The sequence below is a fragment of the Labeo rohita genome, chromosome 9 (genome assembly GCF_022985175.1).
Source record: "Labeo rohita strain BAU-BD-2019 chromosome 9, IGBB_LRoh.1.0, whole genome shotgun sequence".
NCBI classification, from domain to species: Eukaryota; Metazoa; Chordata; class Actinopteri; order Cypriniformes; family Cyprinidae; genus Labeo; species Labeo rohita.
In genome coordinates, this window is record NC_066877.1 from 20663448 (window position 1) to 20681062 (window position 17615).

General features: G+C 35.2%; 1 protein-coding gene across 2 annotated transcripts; it reads left to right on the plus strand.

Moving 5' to 3' along the window:
* Positions 1-1596: 1596 nt before the first annotated feature.
* gja5a (gap junction protein, alpha 5a) lies at positions 1597-16596 on the plus strand. 2 transcript variants are annotated; one of them, XM_051118819.1, is made up of 2 exons: positions 1597-1850; positions 14107-16596. In XM_051118819.1, the coding sequence occupies exon 2, from the start codon at positions 14125-14127 to the stop codon at positions 15328-15330; it is 1206 nt and encodes a 401-aa protein (XP_050974776.1). In that variant the 5' UTR covers positions 1597-1850; positions 14107-14124; the 3' UTR covers positions 15331-16596. The 2 variants fall into 2 exon arrangements, with proteins under 2 accessions (XP_050974776.1, XP_050974777.1); XM_051118820.1 differs by having other exon boundaries at positions 14110-16596.
* The last annotated feature ends 1019 nt before the right edge of the window (positions 16597-17615 follow it).

The following is a 17615-nucleotide window of genomic DNA, read 5'->3' on the forward strand; positions in this document are numbered from 1 at the left end:
TGATAGTTGTTCATGAGTCCCTTGTTTGAGTCCCAACAGTTAAACTGCCTGCTATTCTTCATAAAAGTCCTTTAGGTCCTACAAATTCTTTGTTTTTTCAGCATTTTTGTGTATTTGAACCCTTTCCAGCAATGACTGTATGAGTTTGAGATCCATCTTTTCACACTGAGGACACTTGAGGGACTCATATGCAACTATTACAGAAGGTTTAAAGACTCACTGATGCTCCACAAGGCAAAACGATGCATTAAGAGCCGGGGGTGAAAACTTTTGAAAAGAATGAAGATGTGTACATATTTCTTATTTTGCCTAAATGTCATATTTTTTCATTTAGTACTGCCCTTCGGAAGCTACAGAAGATGCTTACGTGTTCCCCAAAAGACAAAATAAGTTAAATTTACCCTGATCTTCAAATTCAAAAAGTCTTCACACCCTGGCTTTTAATGCATCGTTTTTCCTTCTGGAGCATCAGTGAGCATTTGAACCTTCTGTAATAGTTGCATATGAGTCCCTCAGTTGTCCTCAGTGTGGAAAGGGTTCAAATACACAAAAATGCTGAAAAAACCAAAGAATTTGTGGGACCTGAAGGATTTTTCTGAAGAACAACTCAAGTAAAACTATCACTAAATAAACACAGCTGTGGATCATTCAGCAACACAGTATTAAGAATCAAGTGTACGAACCCACTCTTATTGCCACTCACTGGATATTTCACTTTGAAAGTGTCATGAAACAAACAAACAAACAAACAAAACGTAATATCATTATGCTGTAATATCACTTTGGCACATTTTGAGCCTGGTTTACAACCTGCACAATTATTTTGGTTTAAAAAGTATTTGTATCTACAACCCTGTGACTGAAATCACCCATTCATTCACATGCTTATTAATAAACTAGTGTAAATATGATGTGTCCAATCAATCGTTTTTATCTTTTAAAAAAAATATCTACACTAACACCTGTTTTTCTCATTAATATTTTTTTTTTTTAGATTTTCATAATATCAAAGATCATTTTAATCAGTGATCACTGGCTATCTGGTTCAGTTAATTTTTTCCCTGTTTCTTAAAAAATTATTTTCTTTGAATTACATCAGGATTTGAACCAGTGTGCCCTTGCATTCTAAACAAAAACTACACAATACATACAGAGAGAGAAAGAACTACTTATTTAAATGGAGGTCACAGTTTACGTGTGAAAGTGCATGTATGGCGAAGATATGTTTGTGTGTTTTTTGCATGAAAAGGTTTATTGATCAGGGCAGGGGGTAAAACTTCAAACTTCAACAAACACATACAGTGACACGAGCACAACGCATCACATCACCAACAAACCGCCTAAGAAGAACAGCCATTGTGTTCTATTACAATCTCACTTCCTCTCTTTACACGGTGGTATTCTTCTCACCAAAATAGAGTGCCACCAAGTGCATTCTGATGGGGGCGGGTGGGGTGGTGTAGATTGGGTTGGGGGGGCGACTAGAGAGAGACAGGGAGGGAGGGTAGTAGGAAGAGAGGGGGAGGAGGAAAAGGAAGAGTGGAGGGGGGTTTGAAACACTCCCTAAGATGGCCCAGTATTTCTCAGAGTGTCGCATACTTGTGCTCTATTCCCACAGTGGGACGGGCACAAGGGGGTCTGTGCTTTATATGAACTCCAGTATTGCTGGAGTGTTTTCTATAGAGATACGCTGCCATTTTTCTCCATTACATACAGACACCATCAACCAGAGCTGGGCTACATCTACAAGACCCCCGGGCCACAGAATAACAGCACACTCATTCATCTGAAGAGGACAAGACCATAGAAGATTCAAGCAAAGACAGTCTCATAAGTCAGAAGTCAGACAGGTAATTCACTTTTATGCTTCACTTTAATTGTTCAAGTGATCTGTGGGTCAAATAAGATTTTTTTATTTCTTTCATTCATTTGCATAATTTTTAGGTATAGTGCAGGATATAGTAATTTAAACAAAGTAAACTTTTATTATTTATTTTTAATTATTTATTATTAAAAATATTTATATTGTAAATTCTACGTATAATATGTAAATAATAAATTATTTATTAAATAACTGTAATTTACTGTATTTCAAAGAATAAAATCAGTTGATTTCATAGTTTTATTATTTATATAATATTCAAATATGTTAAAATTATATTTATATTTAAAAATTTAGGAAATGTATATATATTATGTTTATTACATTTTAATATTTCCATTTTGGAAGTGGAAAATACATTCCATTATGTACAGATTGTGCTGTGTTCATTTTTGCACAATGTCACAGAAATTTTGAATCAAATCTTATTACATTTGCACATTATGACATCACTTTTGTCATTATAAAGGATTATGATTTTATGATACTTTGGTCAAAGACTGTTTCAGTGACTGAGTGCCTAGTATATTTTAAGTAGGAATGTGAATTAGATCACCTGTGCCATGATTGATAAACATACCAGTTTTACTTATATAACTTGTTGTGTGACCCCACTTAACCTACACCTACAACATATTAATGTGATTAAATTAAGTATCAAACCAAGTTGCAAACAAATGATTCTAGAAATTTCTTTAGACCTAATTCCATTTTTCCAAGCCGAATTTTTGTTTAAAACCTGACAACTGTTTTTTGCGTGTGAAATATTTCGCTTTAGTTTAAATTCTATTGTTCTTATTGGTTTGTAGATTTGTTATTTAATGCAGTGGCATTCATACATTTTTAAGTGAGGCTTAAGTGTTAGTTAAATACATTTTAAGAGTCACTGTAAGTTAAATATATCTTTTATATCCCACTCACAAAGTGTAGAAAGCCCGGAATGTGACATCATGATTAGTAAGACACTGGCTGACCAGTACAGTTCTTTTTACAGTGAAAAGAGAAACAGATCCACCATGTAAGAAACACATCACCCTCTTAGCAGCCTGACAAGTAGAGAAAGGATTGCCTTCATGGCTCCTATGAGGGATCCCAATGGATGGCAGGTGTTGATATGTGTGGATGTCTTTGTATAAATGGGCTGTGCATTGGGCTGAGTCAGGCGAGGGGTATTCTCACTTCATATGGCTAAACTCAGTGTCTCATCCTTGAACTCGCCATCCTTTAAAGTGGCCTGTGTCAGTCCTGGAATGCCTGGCTTAAACAGTTGTTCCGTCCTTTGTAATTTAAAGCATGCATTTAGCGTTGGTATGCAAGTTCAAGATCAGTAACACAAGTGCGCACACACAGGTTTAAGCTTTAACTGGAAATGATGATAGCTTGCCTTGTCCAGTAATTGACCCTTCACAGGAAGTTTGATCTGACCAATCATAAGCTGAATCTGCCATTTTTGTCCGACAAACAAATTTCTGAGGAAAACATTTCAGCATTTTTCTCCATATAACGGACTGATATGGCTCCCCGATTTTGAACTTCCAAAATGCAGTTTAAATGCGGCTTCAAACGATCCCAGATGCGGTTGTAACCCTAACCCTAAGCCACAAATCAATATTTTCCAGTATTTATTTCATCAAACATTTAACAAGATCTGATAAACAAATGAATCTTATCATTAGTCTTCTCCACTAGATGTCATATTTACCTTGCGCGATGTTACAACGGAAAGCCTGTCATTCATTCAGTGCTTATCATAGTGGAAATACTGTTAACGAACAGTAATATTCATGATTTGTAACGCTCAAGTGAAATGTTATAGTAATACTACAAATCTGCAGAAGCATTTCCACAATGAATGAATGGATGCACTGTTTTGTTCACTACACACACAGAAGGGTTGCCAGGTTTTCACAACAAAGCCCGGCCAATTGCCAATTACTCAAAACTAGCCCAATCATGTTTCAAGGGGGTTCCCCAGGGGTATTCCAGGGGATGAAGCACATGTTTTTTTTGTCGGGGTTCCCCTGGTAAATTCGTATTCCAGAGGCTAAATATGACGTTATCGGGGTCGCTTCAACCCGTGGACATCAAAAACAACCCGTGGTAACAGTGTTAAAGTATCCCAATTCCAAAGGGAAAACCGCAGACTTGGTAACACTGACACGTAGGCCTACCAAAGTGTGGACGATGCTCACTGTGTTTTCAGCCTCTGTTGTCTCACTATATGACAATATGAACACACAACGATATCATCTCCAGCTGCTCTGAGAGTCACTTAAAGGAGAATCCACTTCCAGAACAAAAATTTACAGATAATGTACTCACCCCCTTGTCATCCAAGATGTTCATGTCTTTCTTTCTTCAGTTGTAAAGAAATTATGTTTTTTGAGGAAAATATTTCAGGATTTTTCTCCATATAATGGACTGATATGGTGCCCCGAATTTGAACTTCCAAAATGCAGTTTAAATGCGCCTTCAACTGATCCTAAATGCGGTTGTAAACAATCCCAGCCGAGGAAGAAGGGTCTTATGTAGCGAAACAATCTGTTATTTTCATTTAAAAAAAATACAATTTAAATACTTTTTAATCTCAAACGCTCATCTTGTCTTGCTCTGTCTGAACTCTGTGTATTCTGGCTCAAGACAGTTAGGGTATGTTGAAAAACTCGTATTTTCTCCCTCAACTTCAAAAATCATTTCAAAATCATCCTACATTGCTGCAGAAGTACCTTTGCAAAGTGAACATGCAAATAAGATCAAACACCCTTAACAAAAAAGATAAAACAGCAATATAGGATGATTTTGAAGTTGAGGGAGAACATGAGATGAGAGTTTTTCGACATACCCTAACTGTCATGAACCGGAAAAAAACAGAGTTCAGGCTGAGCAAGACAAGACGAGTGTTCGACATTAAAAAGTATATAAATTGTATTATTTTTATGAAAAAAAACAGTTCGTTTTGCTAGATAAGACCCTTCTTCCTCGGCTGGGATCATTTACAACCGCATTTAAACTGCATTTTGGAAGTTCAAACTCGGGGCACCATAGAAGTGAACTATACAGAGAAAAATCCTGAAATGTTTTCCTCAAAAAAACATAATTTCTTTACGACTGGAGAAAGAAAGACATGAACATCCTGGATGACAAGGGGGTGAGTACATTATCTGTAAATATTTGTTCTGGAAGTGGACTTTAATTATTATTTTACCGTTTAATTTGAGAAATATAGTCATATCACATACACAGCAGCTGCAAGTTCTTATGGCAGCCCGTCAATATAAAAGTTTGGTTTAACGTGAAGAAACGGTGGCAGAAATATATTACTATTATATATTACTATTGTGCGATCTTAAGACTTAAATGTAACAACAATACTACTACTAATAACAAATAATAATAAAACTTTGTTTTTAAAGAAATAATCTAATTTATTTTCTTTTTAGTTTTAAGTAAGCCGCTGTTGTTCAGCACTTTGTTTGCCAAAAAATAAAAGGGTTTAATTTGTATTTGATTAGGATTAATTAAATTAATGTTTCATGTCTTCATTTGATTACCAGAAAAATTAAGAAAACATTTTATAGGGCCCTATTATTGTTTTAAAAAAATAGGACCCTATACAAAAAAGAATAGGTTTAAAATACAGGTCTGTGGCTCTTAATTTCATTTTATAATTTTACCATTTGTAAACTGATGTTTACTGTTAATTTGTTTAGAAATATCAATAGCATTTATATTAAAACTATATTCAATGAATGGAATTAAAAAATCAACAATTGAATCAAGAATCGAATTGGATCGAATCAAGAGTTTGCGAATCAGAATCTAATCAAAACGGGACATCTGAATCGATGCCCAGCCCTACACAAAACAGTAGCCAAGTTATTGTTTGAATTTCATTTAAAAAAAAAATTACAAAATTTGAAGGCTTTTACAATGTACATTTTACCAGAAACCCTACAAAGCTGCTCTAATATCCATGGTTGATAATGGCCTGTACAAAAGATTTAAAAGGTTATATAATATTCTATTTATTTACATAGCCTATACAATTATCCTATAAGACAAAAGACGACAGTCTTGTGGACTATATGCTATGCCATTTAAAGGTTTGGGGTTAGTTATTTTTTTATGTTTTTGCATTAATTAATCACAAATACAGTAAAAAGAGTAATATTGTGAAATATTATTACAATTTAAAATAACTGTTTTATATTTTAACTGTTTTATATTTAAAAATGTAAATTATTTTTCAGTTTTCAGCAGCCATTACTTCAGTATTCAATGTCACATGATCATTCAGAAATCATTATTTCGAACTCTCAGTTGTGCTGATTTTTTCAGGCTTCTCTGATGAGAAATTTTAACAGCATTTTTTGGAAATAGAAATCTTTTGTGTAGGAAATCCCTTTTGAGCAATTTCATGTGTCCTTGCTCAATAAAAGAACAACAAAAATGTTGTTGACCCCAAACGTTTAAACTCCAGATTTCTGTGGCAGTAGCTTCATCATGCATTCACTCATTGATTCATGCAATTTTTATGATCCCTCTTATTTGAAAAAAGGATAAACATCATGCAAATTCAGCAAGGGATAAACTTATAAGCAGAACTCTATAAACCATAGTGTTTGTCTTTGTGTCTTGCCTAGTTTACACTTTTGGTAAATTGGGACAAAGATGTGACTACAGTCTGAGGTGTCATGCTGATGCTGGTAGTCCCTGACATCAGGTTGAGGGGAAACGGCTTAAATAAATATTTATTTCGAGTTAAGGGGTCGGTCACATGCGTGGGCATTGCAGAGCCTCTTATGGTGTGAGTATCAGTGTGCCCGCAGCGACATGATCACGGTGAGAAAAACCAGCATGCCATCACTTGCCAGCAGTGCCTGGCACCTTTGTGAAGTGCTACTAGGATGTTTCAAAGGTGTTGTGGCAATGTTCCCAGCTTGTTAAACTGATGCAAATGGGAGTGCGAGGCAGCATGTTATTATAAGTTTATTTTTGTTATTGAATGTTTGACATTGGCTTAGAGTCATAAAGAACAGACGAAGAATCTTTGAGGGCTAAGGGAAGCTCTGATGCTTCCAGACAAACAATTTCAAAGAAGCTTAGCAAGAGTTTTGAAAAGTTTCTTAGATCCTGATCCATAAGCATCTTTCCACTGGAACTAAATCAAGATATTAAAAGGCTGGGAAATTAACTTTTTAAACTATATATGCACACACTACATATTCTATTCCATAAATGTTCTTTGTATTTAAATTCTTAAATTATCAAAGCACAAAAGCACAAAAATTAAACAAATATTAATATCAAATATATTAGTTTTGTGTTGAGGGGGAAATGTATCTTAATTTAACCCAATAACAATAGTGTGTAAGTATATACATTAGAGGCCCTTTAAGGTCAGCAGCCAATGTCAACTCTTTCCTTTTACAAACAGAAAATCATATGAGAGCAGGTGAAAGTTCTTCCTGTCTGTCATTCATCTCACCAACCCATGCATGTGCACTGAAGTCCCATTGTTTGCGGTCTTCGAGAAATACAGCGGTCTTTGACCTCTCATAATACCTCATGATAAGAGTTTTGGGGGTTTTATGATTTTGTGCATTGAGCAGATGCTAAATAATCAGCACACATGAACTCTTATCTTGTGTCGTTCTTTTGCTCTCTTTGGGAAAGAAAACACCCTTGCACTTATAGACCCTAAGAGACTTGTTTCCTTTAAAGTAGCAAGTCTGGAGGAAATCATATTGTTTGAAATTGCTTCCTAAGAGAAGGAAGATGGAAAAAAAGGAAAATGGAGAGACAGAATGAAAAAGAGAGAGAGCACACTGGCGACGGAGATCGCCCAGTCAGTGTGAATCAGATGGATATTTCCGTCCTCCTTTTCTTTTTTTCGTTTTTGAACGTCTAAGATTCCGTTCCCACCGATGCCATTCTGAACAGCTTTTGCCAACATACGCAACACAAGTTCCCGTCACTGAATGACAGTCATTGCCAAAGCATCTGATGTGAGACCTTTGAGATATTAAATCTAATAAACAGATTATTGAATTTTACATTGCTTATTTGGCTTTCAATGGTTAGTTCACCTACAAATGAAAATTCTGTCATTAATTACTCACCCTCATGTTGTTCCAAACCCGTAAGACCTTCGTTCATCTTTGGATCACAAATTAAGATATTTTTTAATGAAATCCAAGAGCTTTCCAACCCTTTATAGACAGCAACACAACTGACACCTTCAAGGCCCAGAAAGGTAGAAACGACATCATTAAATTAGTCCATGTGACATCAGTGGTTCAGCCATAATTTTACGAAGCTACGAGAATACTTTTTGTGCGCGAAGACCTTATTCATCAATTTCTTCCATGTCAGTCTTCATCTTAACGTTCAGGAGAGTACCACAACGCTTTAATGTGATGCTGCTGACGCAGGATTTTGGCATTTGTTTTTATGTGAACTATCCCTTTAATTATTTCATAATTAGATTTGACACATGTTAGTAAGATTTAAATGTTAAATCAGCCACTCACTGCTCTTTTCTTTCAGTAGCTCATTTAAGGACTAGAACTTAAACATGAACAGGAAATTTATCATGTTAATGTCTTAAGTACATTTGAGTCAATTAAACAAAACCATAGTGGGGAATATAAACTTCCAGGTATACACTACCAGTCAAAATTTTTTGAACAGTACGATTTTTTATGTTTTTAAAGAGGTCTCTTCTGCTCACCAAGCCTGCATTTATTTGATCCTAAATACAGCAAAAGCAGTATTATTGTAAAACATTTTTACTATTTAAAATAACTGCTTTCTATTTGAATATATTTTAAAATGTAATTTATTCCTGTGATCAAAGCCAAATTTTTACTTTTAAATTTTATACAGCATTATTACTCCAGTCCTCAGTGTCACATGATCCTTCACAAATCATTCTAATATGCTGATTTGCTGTTTAAGAAACATCAGCATTTATCTAAAATAAAAAGCTTTTGTAACATTATGCACTATACCATTCAAAAGTGTTTTTTTAATACTTTTATTTAGCAAGGTTGCTTTAAATTGATCAAAAGTGATGATAATGTTACAAAAGACTTCTATTTCAGATAAATGCTGTTCTTCTGAACTTTCTATTCATCAAACACACCTGAAAAAAATCTACTCAGCTGTTTTCAACATAATAATAATAATACATGTTTTTTGATCACAGGAATAAATTACATTTTAAATATATTTAAATAGAAAACAGTTATTTTAAATAGTAATAATATTTTACAATTTTACTGTTTTTGCTATACTTTGGATCAAATAAATGCAGGCTTGGTAAGCTGAGGAGACTTCTCTAAAAAAAGAACTTTTGACTGGTAGTGTATATTTTCCTTAAATAATAAGAAATTATATCATGCAAAAAGAAAACTTAAAAAAGCATATACATTAAAGTGAGTACAACAAAATAGGCTTGTTTATACTAATATAATGTATGAACACTAATGGCAGATCAGACACTGACTATTTTACATCTTCTCAAAAAGTAGGAGAGCCTCTATTCCATCAGTCTGTCCATATTTGGCAATTCTACAGGACTGGTGCTAGCAAAACAGGGTTTGGTACAGGATGGGTGTGAGAGCGCAGACACAGACCCACACACACGTATGCTTTAAAGGTAATTCTCTAGTGTGGCCGCAGTTAGTGCTTCATAAAACATTTAAGATTTAATAGGTATTCAAGTGACAACATCCTGTAAATAGCATTAAATCGAAAGTCCTTTCCGAGGTACCCTTAGCTGGTGCTAAGGAAAACAACTAAAACAGCCACGTGGAGACTCTAAGAAAAGATTGATGTGTGTGTCAGAGCAAAAGACACATAACACACTTTGTCATTTTATTTTTTTTTTTACATCTTTTAAGCTGTTAGATCAATTTGATCAATTTCTCTGAGAATTAACAAATTATTTTAGACATAAACAAGATGCCTTATGGAATAAGTGGAATTTAGAGTGATTTATTTAAGGGGAGATTGACGTGGCTGGACTGGCATTTACGGAAATGTTATTTTGGGAAGCACAGCAACACTGGACAGTGTTAATGTTAATGTCTAAGATTAATACACCTGAGCTCACGTTTGGCACCACTTAGAGAAACAGAGAGGAAACTTTTAAAGGAGTTTATTCTTAGCAAATACTTCATTTAAATAATACAATATACAGTACTATAAAAAGCATCTCTGTAGGAAAGTTTTTTTTTTTGCTCCCAAAATATCTAAAAAATGAAATACTATTTTTATTAAAAATTACTGGTGCAACATAGCTTAAGGCAAATTAAATGGTGAAATTTTTAGGCCTAAGCATTTTTATTCCAAATACTATCCATGATATACTTGATATATAGTGCATATATATTTAGATTTTAAATATTTAAAATAAATGTAAAAAAAAAACTGCTCTAGTTTCTCAGCCTGCCACTGTGCCACATTTGTGAATTGGAACACTGACCCGTCATCTCGTTTGATTTGTCTCTGTGTTGAGAAGTTCATTTAGTCCATGCAGCATACTAATAGCCTAATCACTCACACAGGGACAAACACAGAAGCACAAAGACGCACACGTGATTTAGCTGGGAGACAGCTGTAATGTGGTAAAACGATCACCCTATCTAGGCCTGGACAGAGTCATTCACAGTGGCAGTTCTCAGGGCCCTTGGCATCACTTTGCCCTCATCTACCCTGCCAAGACCACTGTTCCCATCCTACCCCCAAAAATGGGGCAGGCTAGATTAAAATTAGAACAGTCATGCCTGCGTTTAAATTCATAGTGCTCCCTTCTCAGGGCCTACTGTAAATATACAATATAACATGATACACAGCATGTGCATGTGAAACCTCTGAAAAAGTTTAAGTGGATCACAAGCACAGTCTTTTTAGATGCAGTGTCTCTTCTTTTCACAAAAAGAAGTTTGTTTGGAATAATAAAACAATAGATAACATCGTTCAAAAGAAAGATAAAAAAGCTTTTGGACACAAATTTTTGTGATAAACCACACCTGGGATTACTCTGCTATAAAGCATCTGTGTGAACATGAGGTGAGCTTATTTCATATGTCCACTAAAAATCTCTTTAACACCAGATGATTAAAAGTACTTATTGTTAAAACACTTTTTGGGGCCACTGTATTTTAAAAAAAAGTTGAGCTAAACTAGGAATAATAACATGTTATTGATTAGGTTTAATTAAAACAAAATATGGTCAGCCATACACAAACAAAACACCCAACCCTGATCAAGCACAACTGAACCAACTAATTAGGATCTGAAGGAGCACTAGATAATTACAGACAGGTGTGTTTGATCAGTGTTGGAACTAAACTCTGCAGGAAGGTAGATCTCCAGGAACAGGGTTGGTGTAAGTTGTGTTTAGCAACTTGTGAGTGAGGCTTGTGAAAGAAGACTGCACTGCATGACAGCATTGTTTCGATCTATTTACAGATGGACACGTAAACAAATGATATCCATCTGATACATTTAAAAGGTCTTGATTTATGAATGTCGCATTGTAAGCTCTCCAGTTAACAACACAACTTACCAATATCGTAAACCAACAGAGTAGCGCCATCTACAGACTAAACATTTAGACATCATGAATAGAGAGCCCCACTCCGCCAAACATCTACTCACATATGCGTTGAAGAACTCCATCCTCCACTGTGAGAAATGTACATCCCTGTAGTTCAGTCTCCCTTGTTTGAGGTTTCTGGTTCCTCATTTATTTTGATTTCATCTACATTTTGTCTAAATTCGACGTTCCTCTTCACCTGTTAAACACAAGCAGCTCGATGACGCGAAACAATGATTCTAAAAGCTGATTGGCTTGTATGGTTACCGTTCACTCTGATTGGTTATGTGGAAAGAGACGAATTATTTTTTTTAATTTATTGAATAACAGATTAATGAACCATATAACCATGTACAAACCGTTTTAATAATAAAATAAATAAATTAATTAATTAACTATTAACACTATTTCACAACAAATAATTTAACTTTTTAAAGTAATATTACTTATTTTTAATTGCTAAAAAGCATTTTTTTTTTTTTTTTTTTGGAAAGAGAAGAATTTCACTTTATCCTAGTGCCTTTCTCGGCAGTTTAGTAAAGAGAGTAATAGTAATCAGTTTAGTAATGAGAGGAACTTTCTTACGCTGTGAGCCTTCTCCTTCGTATCACTGTGATACGTGCATGAATTAAAACTCGACTACTACTACTACTACTAATAATAATAATACATTTTCATACTATGTGCATCTGATATTGTGTACATTTGTGGGCAAATTGATTTAATCAAAAGTAAACTTTATCAGCTTCGTTGTTATGTTCCGCCTAAATGCATTTTTGAGGATTCCACATCTGAGTTGTCTGGAAAGCAGTATGAGTCATAACTGCTTTCCAGACAACTCGGATGTGGAATATTTCCCATCACAAATCCGGAAGTAACGTCTGGATTTAGTAACATTAACAGTATTTGGAAACATTAAAATATTAATGTTACTAATGATTTAGTAGCATTAGAACATTACACATATCTGCTATCATTAAAAGTTCCATAAATGATTTCTGGGTTGAAGTGGGAAATATCCTAAATCCGAGTTGTCTGGAATGCAGCATCAGCCTCCCTTGTCATCATATAACCTGCAGGAACACTTAAAGGGTTAGTTCACATTAAAGGAGAAGTCCAGTTCCAGAACAATAATTTACTCACCCCCTTGTCATCCACGATGTTCATGTCTTTCTTTTATTAGTCGTTAAGAAATTATGTTTTTTTGAGGAAAACATTTCAGCATTTTCCCCATATAATGGACTAATATGGTGCCCCGATTTTGAACTTCCAAAATGCCGTCTAAATGCAGCTTCAAAAGATCCCAAATGTGGTTGTAAACGATCCCAGCCGAGAAAGAAGGGTCTTATCTAGCATAGCGATCGGTTATTTTAATAAAAATAATACAATTTATACTTTTAATGCGAAACACTCTTCTTGTCTTACTCTGCCTGGACTGTTTTTGTTCCTGTTCATGACAGTTAGGGTATGTTGAAAAAGTCCCATCTCATGTTCTCCCTCAACTTCAAAATCGTCCTATATCGCTGTTTTACCTTTTTTGTTAAGGGTGTTTGATCTTTTTTGCATGTTCACTTTGCAAAGACTGGGTCGGTACTTCTGCAGCGATGTAGGATGATTTTGAAATGATTTTTGAAGTTGAGGGAGAAAATACGGTCAGAGTTTTTTGACATACCCTTACTGTCTTGAGCCAGAATACACAGAGTTCAAGGACTGCAAGGCGAGACGAGCATTTGAGAATAAAAAGTATTTAAATTGTACTTTTTTATGTAAATAACTGATTGTTTCGCTAGATAAGACCCTTCTTCCTCGGCTGGGTTAGTTTACAACCGCATTTGTGATCGTTTGAAGCCGCATTTAAACTGCCTTTTGAAAGTTCAGAATCGGGGCACCATATCAGTCCATTATATGGGGAAAAATTCTGAAATGTTTTCTTCAAAAAACAATTTCTTTACGACTGAAAAAAGAAAGACATGAATATCATGGATGACAAGGAGGTGAGTAAATTATTTGTAAATTGTTGTTCTGAAAGTGGAGTTCTCCCTTAAATTGAAAATTATGTCATTAATTACTCACCCTCATGTCGTTCCAAACCTGTAATACCTGTAAGTTCATCTTTGGAACACAAAATAAGATATTTCTGATGAAATCCGAGAGCTCTCTGACCCTCTATAGACAGCAAGGGTCCTACCATATTCAAGGTCCAGAAAGGTACCAAGAACATTGATGAAATACTCCATTTGATATCAGTGGTTCAGCCGTAATTTTATGAATCTGTGAGCATACTTTTTGTTGTTGCCAAAAAAATATAAAACAGCTTTATTCAACAATTCTCCTCCGCATCTTTTTTGGAGAGTACCACGATCTGCACATACTTGTAGCTTTATAAATTTACGATTGAACCACTAATGTTACATGGACTATTTTGTTGATGTTCTGGAGAACAAAGGTCTTACAGGTTTGGAACGACATGAGAGTGAGTAATTTTTTTTTTTGGGTGAATTATCCCTTTAACCATAATATATATTTCGAAACAGCTTTAAATGTTGATACCACGGCACCATTTTATGGATCTTACTAAAAATGATCTCAATTTTCTCTTTTGCTCTCTCTGCATCAGTAGTGTTGTCGTGGAGTGATGGGGGACTGGAGTCTCTTGGGTAATTTTCTGGAGGAGGTGCAGGAGCACTCCACATCAGTGGGGAAGGTGTGGTTGACCGTGCTGTTTATCTTCCGTATCCTGGTGCTGGGTACGGCGGCGGAGTCATCGTGGGGCGACGAGCAGTCCGACTTCATGTGTGACACACTACAACCCGGTTGCACTAACGTCTGTTATGACCGAGCTTTCCCCATTGCCCATATCCGCTACTGGGTGCTGCAGATCGTCTTCGTATCGACACCATCCCTCATATACATGGGTCATGCCATGCACACCGTCCGCATGGAGGAGAAGCGGAAACGGAAGGAGCAGGAGGAGAAGGGTGAGGAGGGAAAAGGTGAGAAGGAGTATTTGGAACAGTCAGAGAAACCCGAAGATGCAAAGACAAAGATCCGCCTAAAGGGGGCGCTGCTGCAAACTTACGTCCTGAGTATTGTGATCCGCTTGGTCATGGAAGTGACTTTCATTGTTATCCAGTACTGGATGTATGGAATCTTCCTGAATGCTCTGTATCCTTGTGAAATGACACCTTGTCCCAATCGTGTGAATTGTTACATGTCACGTCCAACGGAGAAAAACGTCTTTATTGTGTTTATGCTGGCGGTGGCAGCAGTTTCACTGTTCCTGAGCGTGCTAGAACTATACCACCTCGGATGGAAACAGTGCAAGCGATGCCTTCGAAAATACGCTGACAAACACTCCAATGATGTCAAAAGCAAAAGCACCAAAGTTGTTTCTGTAGTCCAACCCGGCAAGATGAGTATTCCAATGGATCTGCCTGAGTCGACTCAGCAACATCCCTCTCAAACCTGCACCCCACCCCCAGATTTCAATCAGTGCCTAGCATCAAACCAACGTCCAACATCACCTCCGCATCTTCATCACCAACATCTTCATCATATACACCAAAACTGCCAGCCCTTCACCAACCGCCTGGCCCACCAGCAGAATTCCGTCAACATGGCCACCGAGTGGCATCACCAAAGCCACAATGATCTAGAGCCAGCTGTGGACTTCCTGCAGATGACCTACGAGAGCCCTGAGGTCCAAGTACCGGGTGAGATGACACCCAGCGCCCCTTCCACGCCATCCTCCCAAGCAGGCTGCTTCAGAGACAAGCGTCGGCTTAGCAAGACTAGTGGTACTAGTAGTAACCGAGTCAGACCAGGTGATCTGGCCGTGTAGGTTGGGTTAGAGGACCGTCCCGGAGGAAGAGAAGCTGGGAGTGTGAACTAGCCTTAAAATGAGAGATATACACTACCAGTCAAAAGACTTTTAATGCCTTTTTAAGAACGCTCTTCTGCTCACCAAGCCTGCATTTATTTGATCCAAAATACAGCAGAAACAGTAATATTTCGAAATATTTTTACTATTTAAAATAACTGCTTTCTATTTGAATATATTTTAAAATGTCATTTTTTTCTGTGATCAAAGCTACATTTTCAGCATCATTACTCCAGTCTTCAGTGTCACATGATCCTTTAAAAATCAACTAATATGCTGATTTGCTGTTCAAGAAACATTTATTATTATTATTATCAATATTTAAAACAGTACATTTTTAAGGACTGTTTGATAAATAGAAAGATCCAAAGATCAACATTTATTTGAAATATAAATAATATTGTAACATTATACACTACCATTCAAAAACTTTTTAATAATAATAAAAACATAAAAAAATTTTATATAAAAAAAGAATAAAAGCAAATTAATAATAAGAAATGCTTTTGGAGCAGCAAATCAGAATATTAGAATGATTTCGGAAGGATCATGTGACTGGAGTAATGATACTAAAAATGCAGCTTTGTAACCACAGGAATAAACTACATTTTAAAATATATTCATATAGAAAACAGTTATTTTAAACAGTAAATATATATTTCACAATTTTACAGTTTTTGCTGTACTTTGGATCAAATAAATGCGGGCTTGGTAAGCAGAAGAGACTTCTTTGAAAAAAAAAAAAAACAGTAAAAATCTTACTGTTCAAAAACTTTTGACTGGTATTGTAGATGCGAGGGGCGTGCATGCTTGTGTGTTGGTACTACAAGATGGGACTGGGATAAGAAAGACTTAAATAACACCATGAATCAGAGGATAATGGGAGTGTGTAAAACAGAGAGAGAATCTGTATCAGAGCATTTAATCTGGTTTCATTGAAACTGTTGTTGTAAGTGTATGTAGATTTTTATAGGGTGGATCAAATAATCCTGAATAAAGGGTGTTGATATGTTTAGATGAATGGAAGATGAAAGGACTGCTGAAATAAATTTGTGACATTGACAAGATAGTACTGGATAGTTTTGCACACTTATAAGGTTCATATATTAAGAAAAACAGTTTTAAAATTCTTTATTTGAGCCAAAAAGCAATAAAGCACTTATCAAACACAAGATCATAGCAAAAAGTAAGTAAATAAATAAATAAAAAAAAAAAAAAAAAAAAAAACATGCCATGCCTTATGTGTTATGATTTTGTTAAAATTTCTGAATGTTATCAGCAATAAATGACTACAGAATAGTTTATGTGAGTACAAATTTATGAAAATATATGTGAAATAAATAATATTGAATTCTATGAGGTGTCTTATGATATACCTTATGTTTTGATCAACATACCAGGGATGCAAATGTGTGTGAATTATTAATATAAAAGAGTTATAGAGTTATATAAGCCTAATTAAAGGAGATATCAAAACAGACAAACTCTCAAATAATTTTGATATTCAGATGATATGGAAAAATAGGCCTATTGAAAGTGTTTTGAAAAGAATATATCAAAAAGAAAAGACACTAAGAGCAAACAGAGCTTATAGTAAAACATTTATTATTTGATATAGCATAAACGATTGGATTAATAGTCTGAAAACAATCATTTTTAGTAATGGAAAGCAGGGTTTGTATTTATCAAAGCACTTTCATTGATGTCTGCGATATGTATGTCCACTAATGTTGTTTAATCTCAAAGTGTCAATCAAATGATCTGTCAGAGTGTTCCAGTATTCAGGAAAAAGATTTACTGTCACTGTCCTTTCGAAACATTGTTGTTTAGTCTTCTGAACTAGTCATCCCTGTTTCTTTATATGTACTTAATCTTGCATTAGTGTATGGAGTTTTTGCGGTTAAAAACAAGACAAATTTATGATCTAGGTAATTTTAGCTTTATTTCATTTCTCACATTTGATTGACACAAATGAGTATCTCATTTCCTCAGATCTGTTTACTGCACACAATAAAAATATCCCAGCACTAATAAAACATGTGTGATTGATTTTTTCTTCTGTACATTATAACATAATTACTATGTTATTATTATTATTCATAAATACTATAAAATATTTTTTACAAAAGCATAAAAATTGTATTATTACACTAATCAAATATACAGTGGAGCTTTAATGAGTGTGGCTCCCACACAGTGTCAGCTAAGCAGACTTCCTAATATGTTGTTTGCTATAGCAATATTAT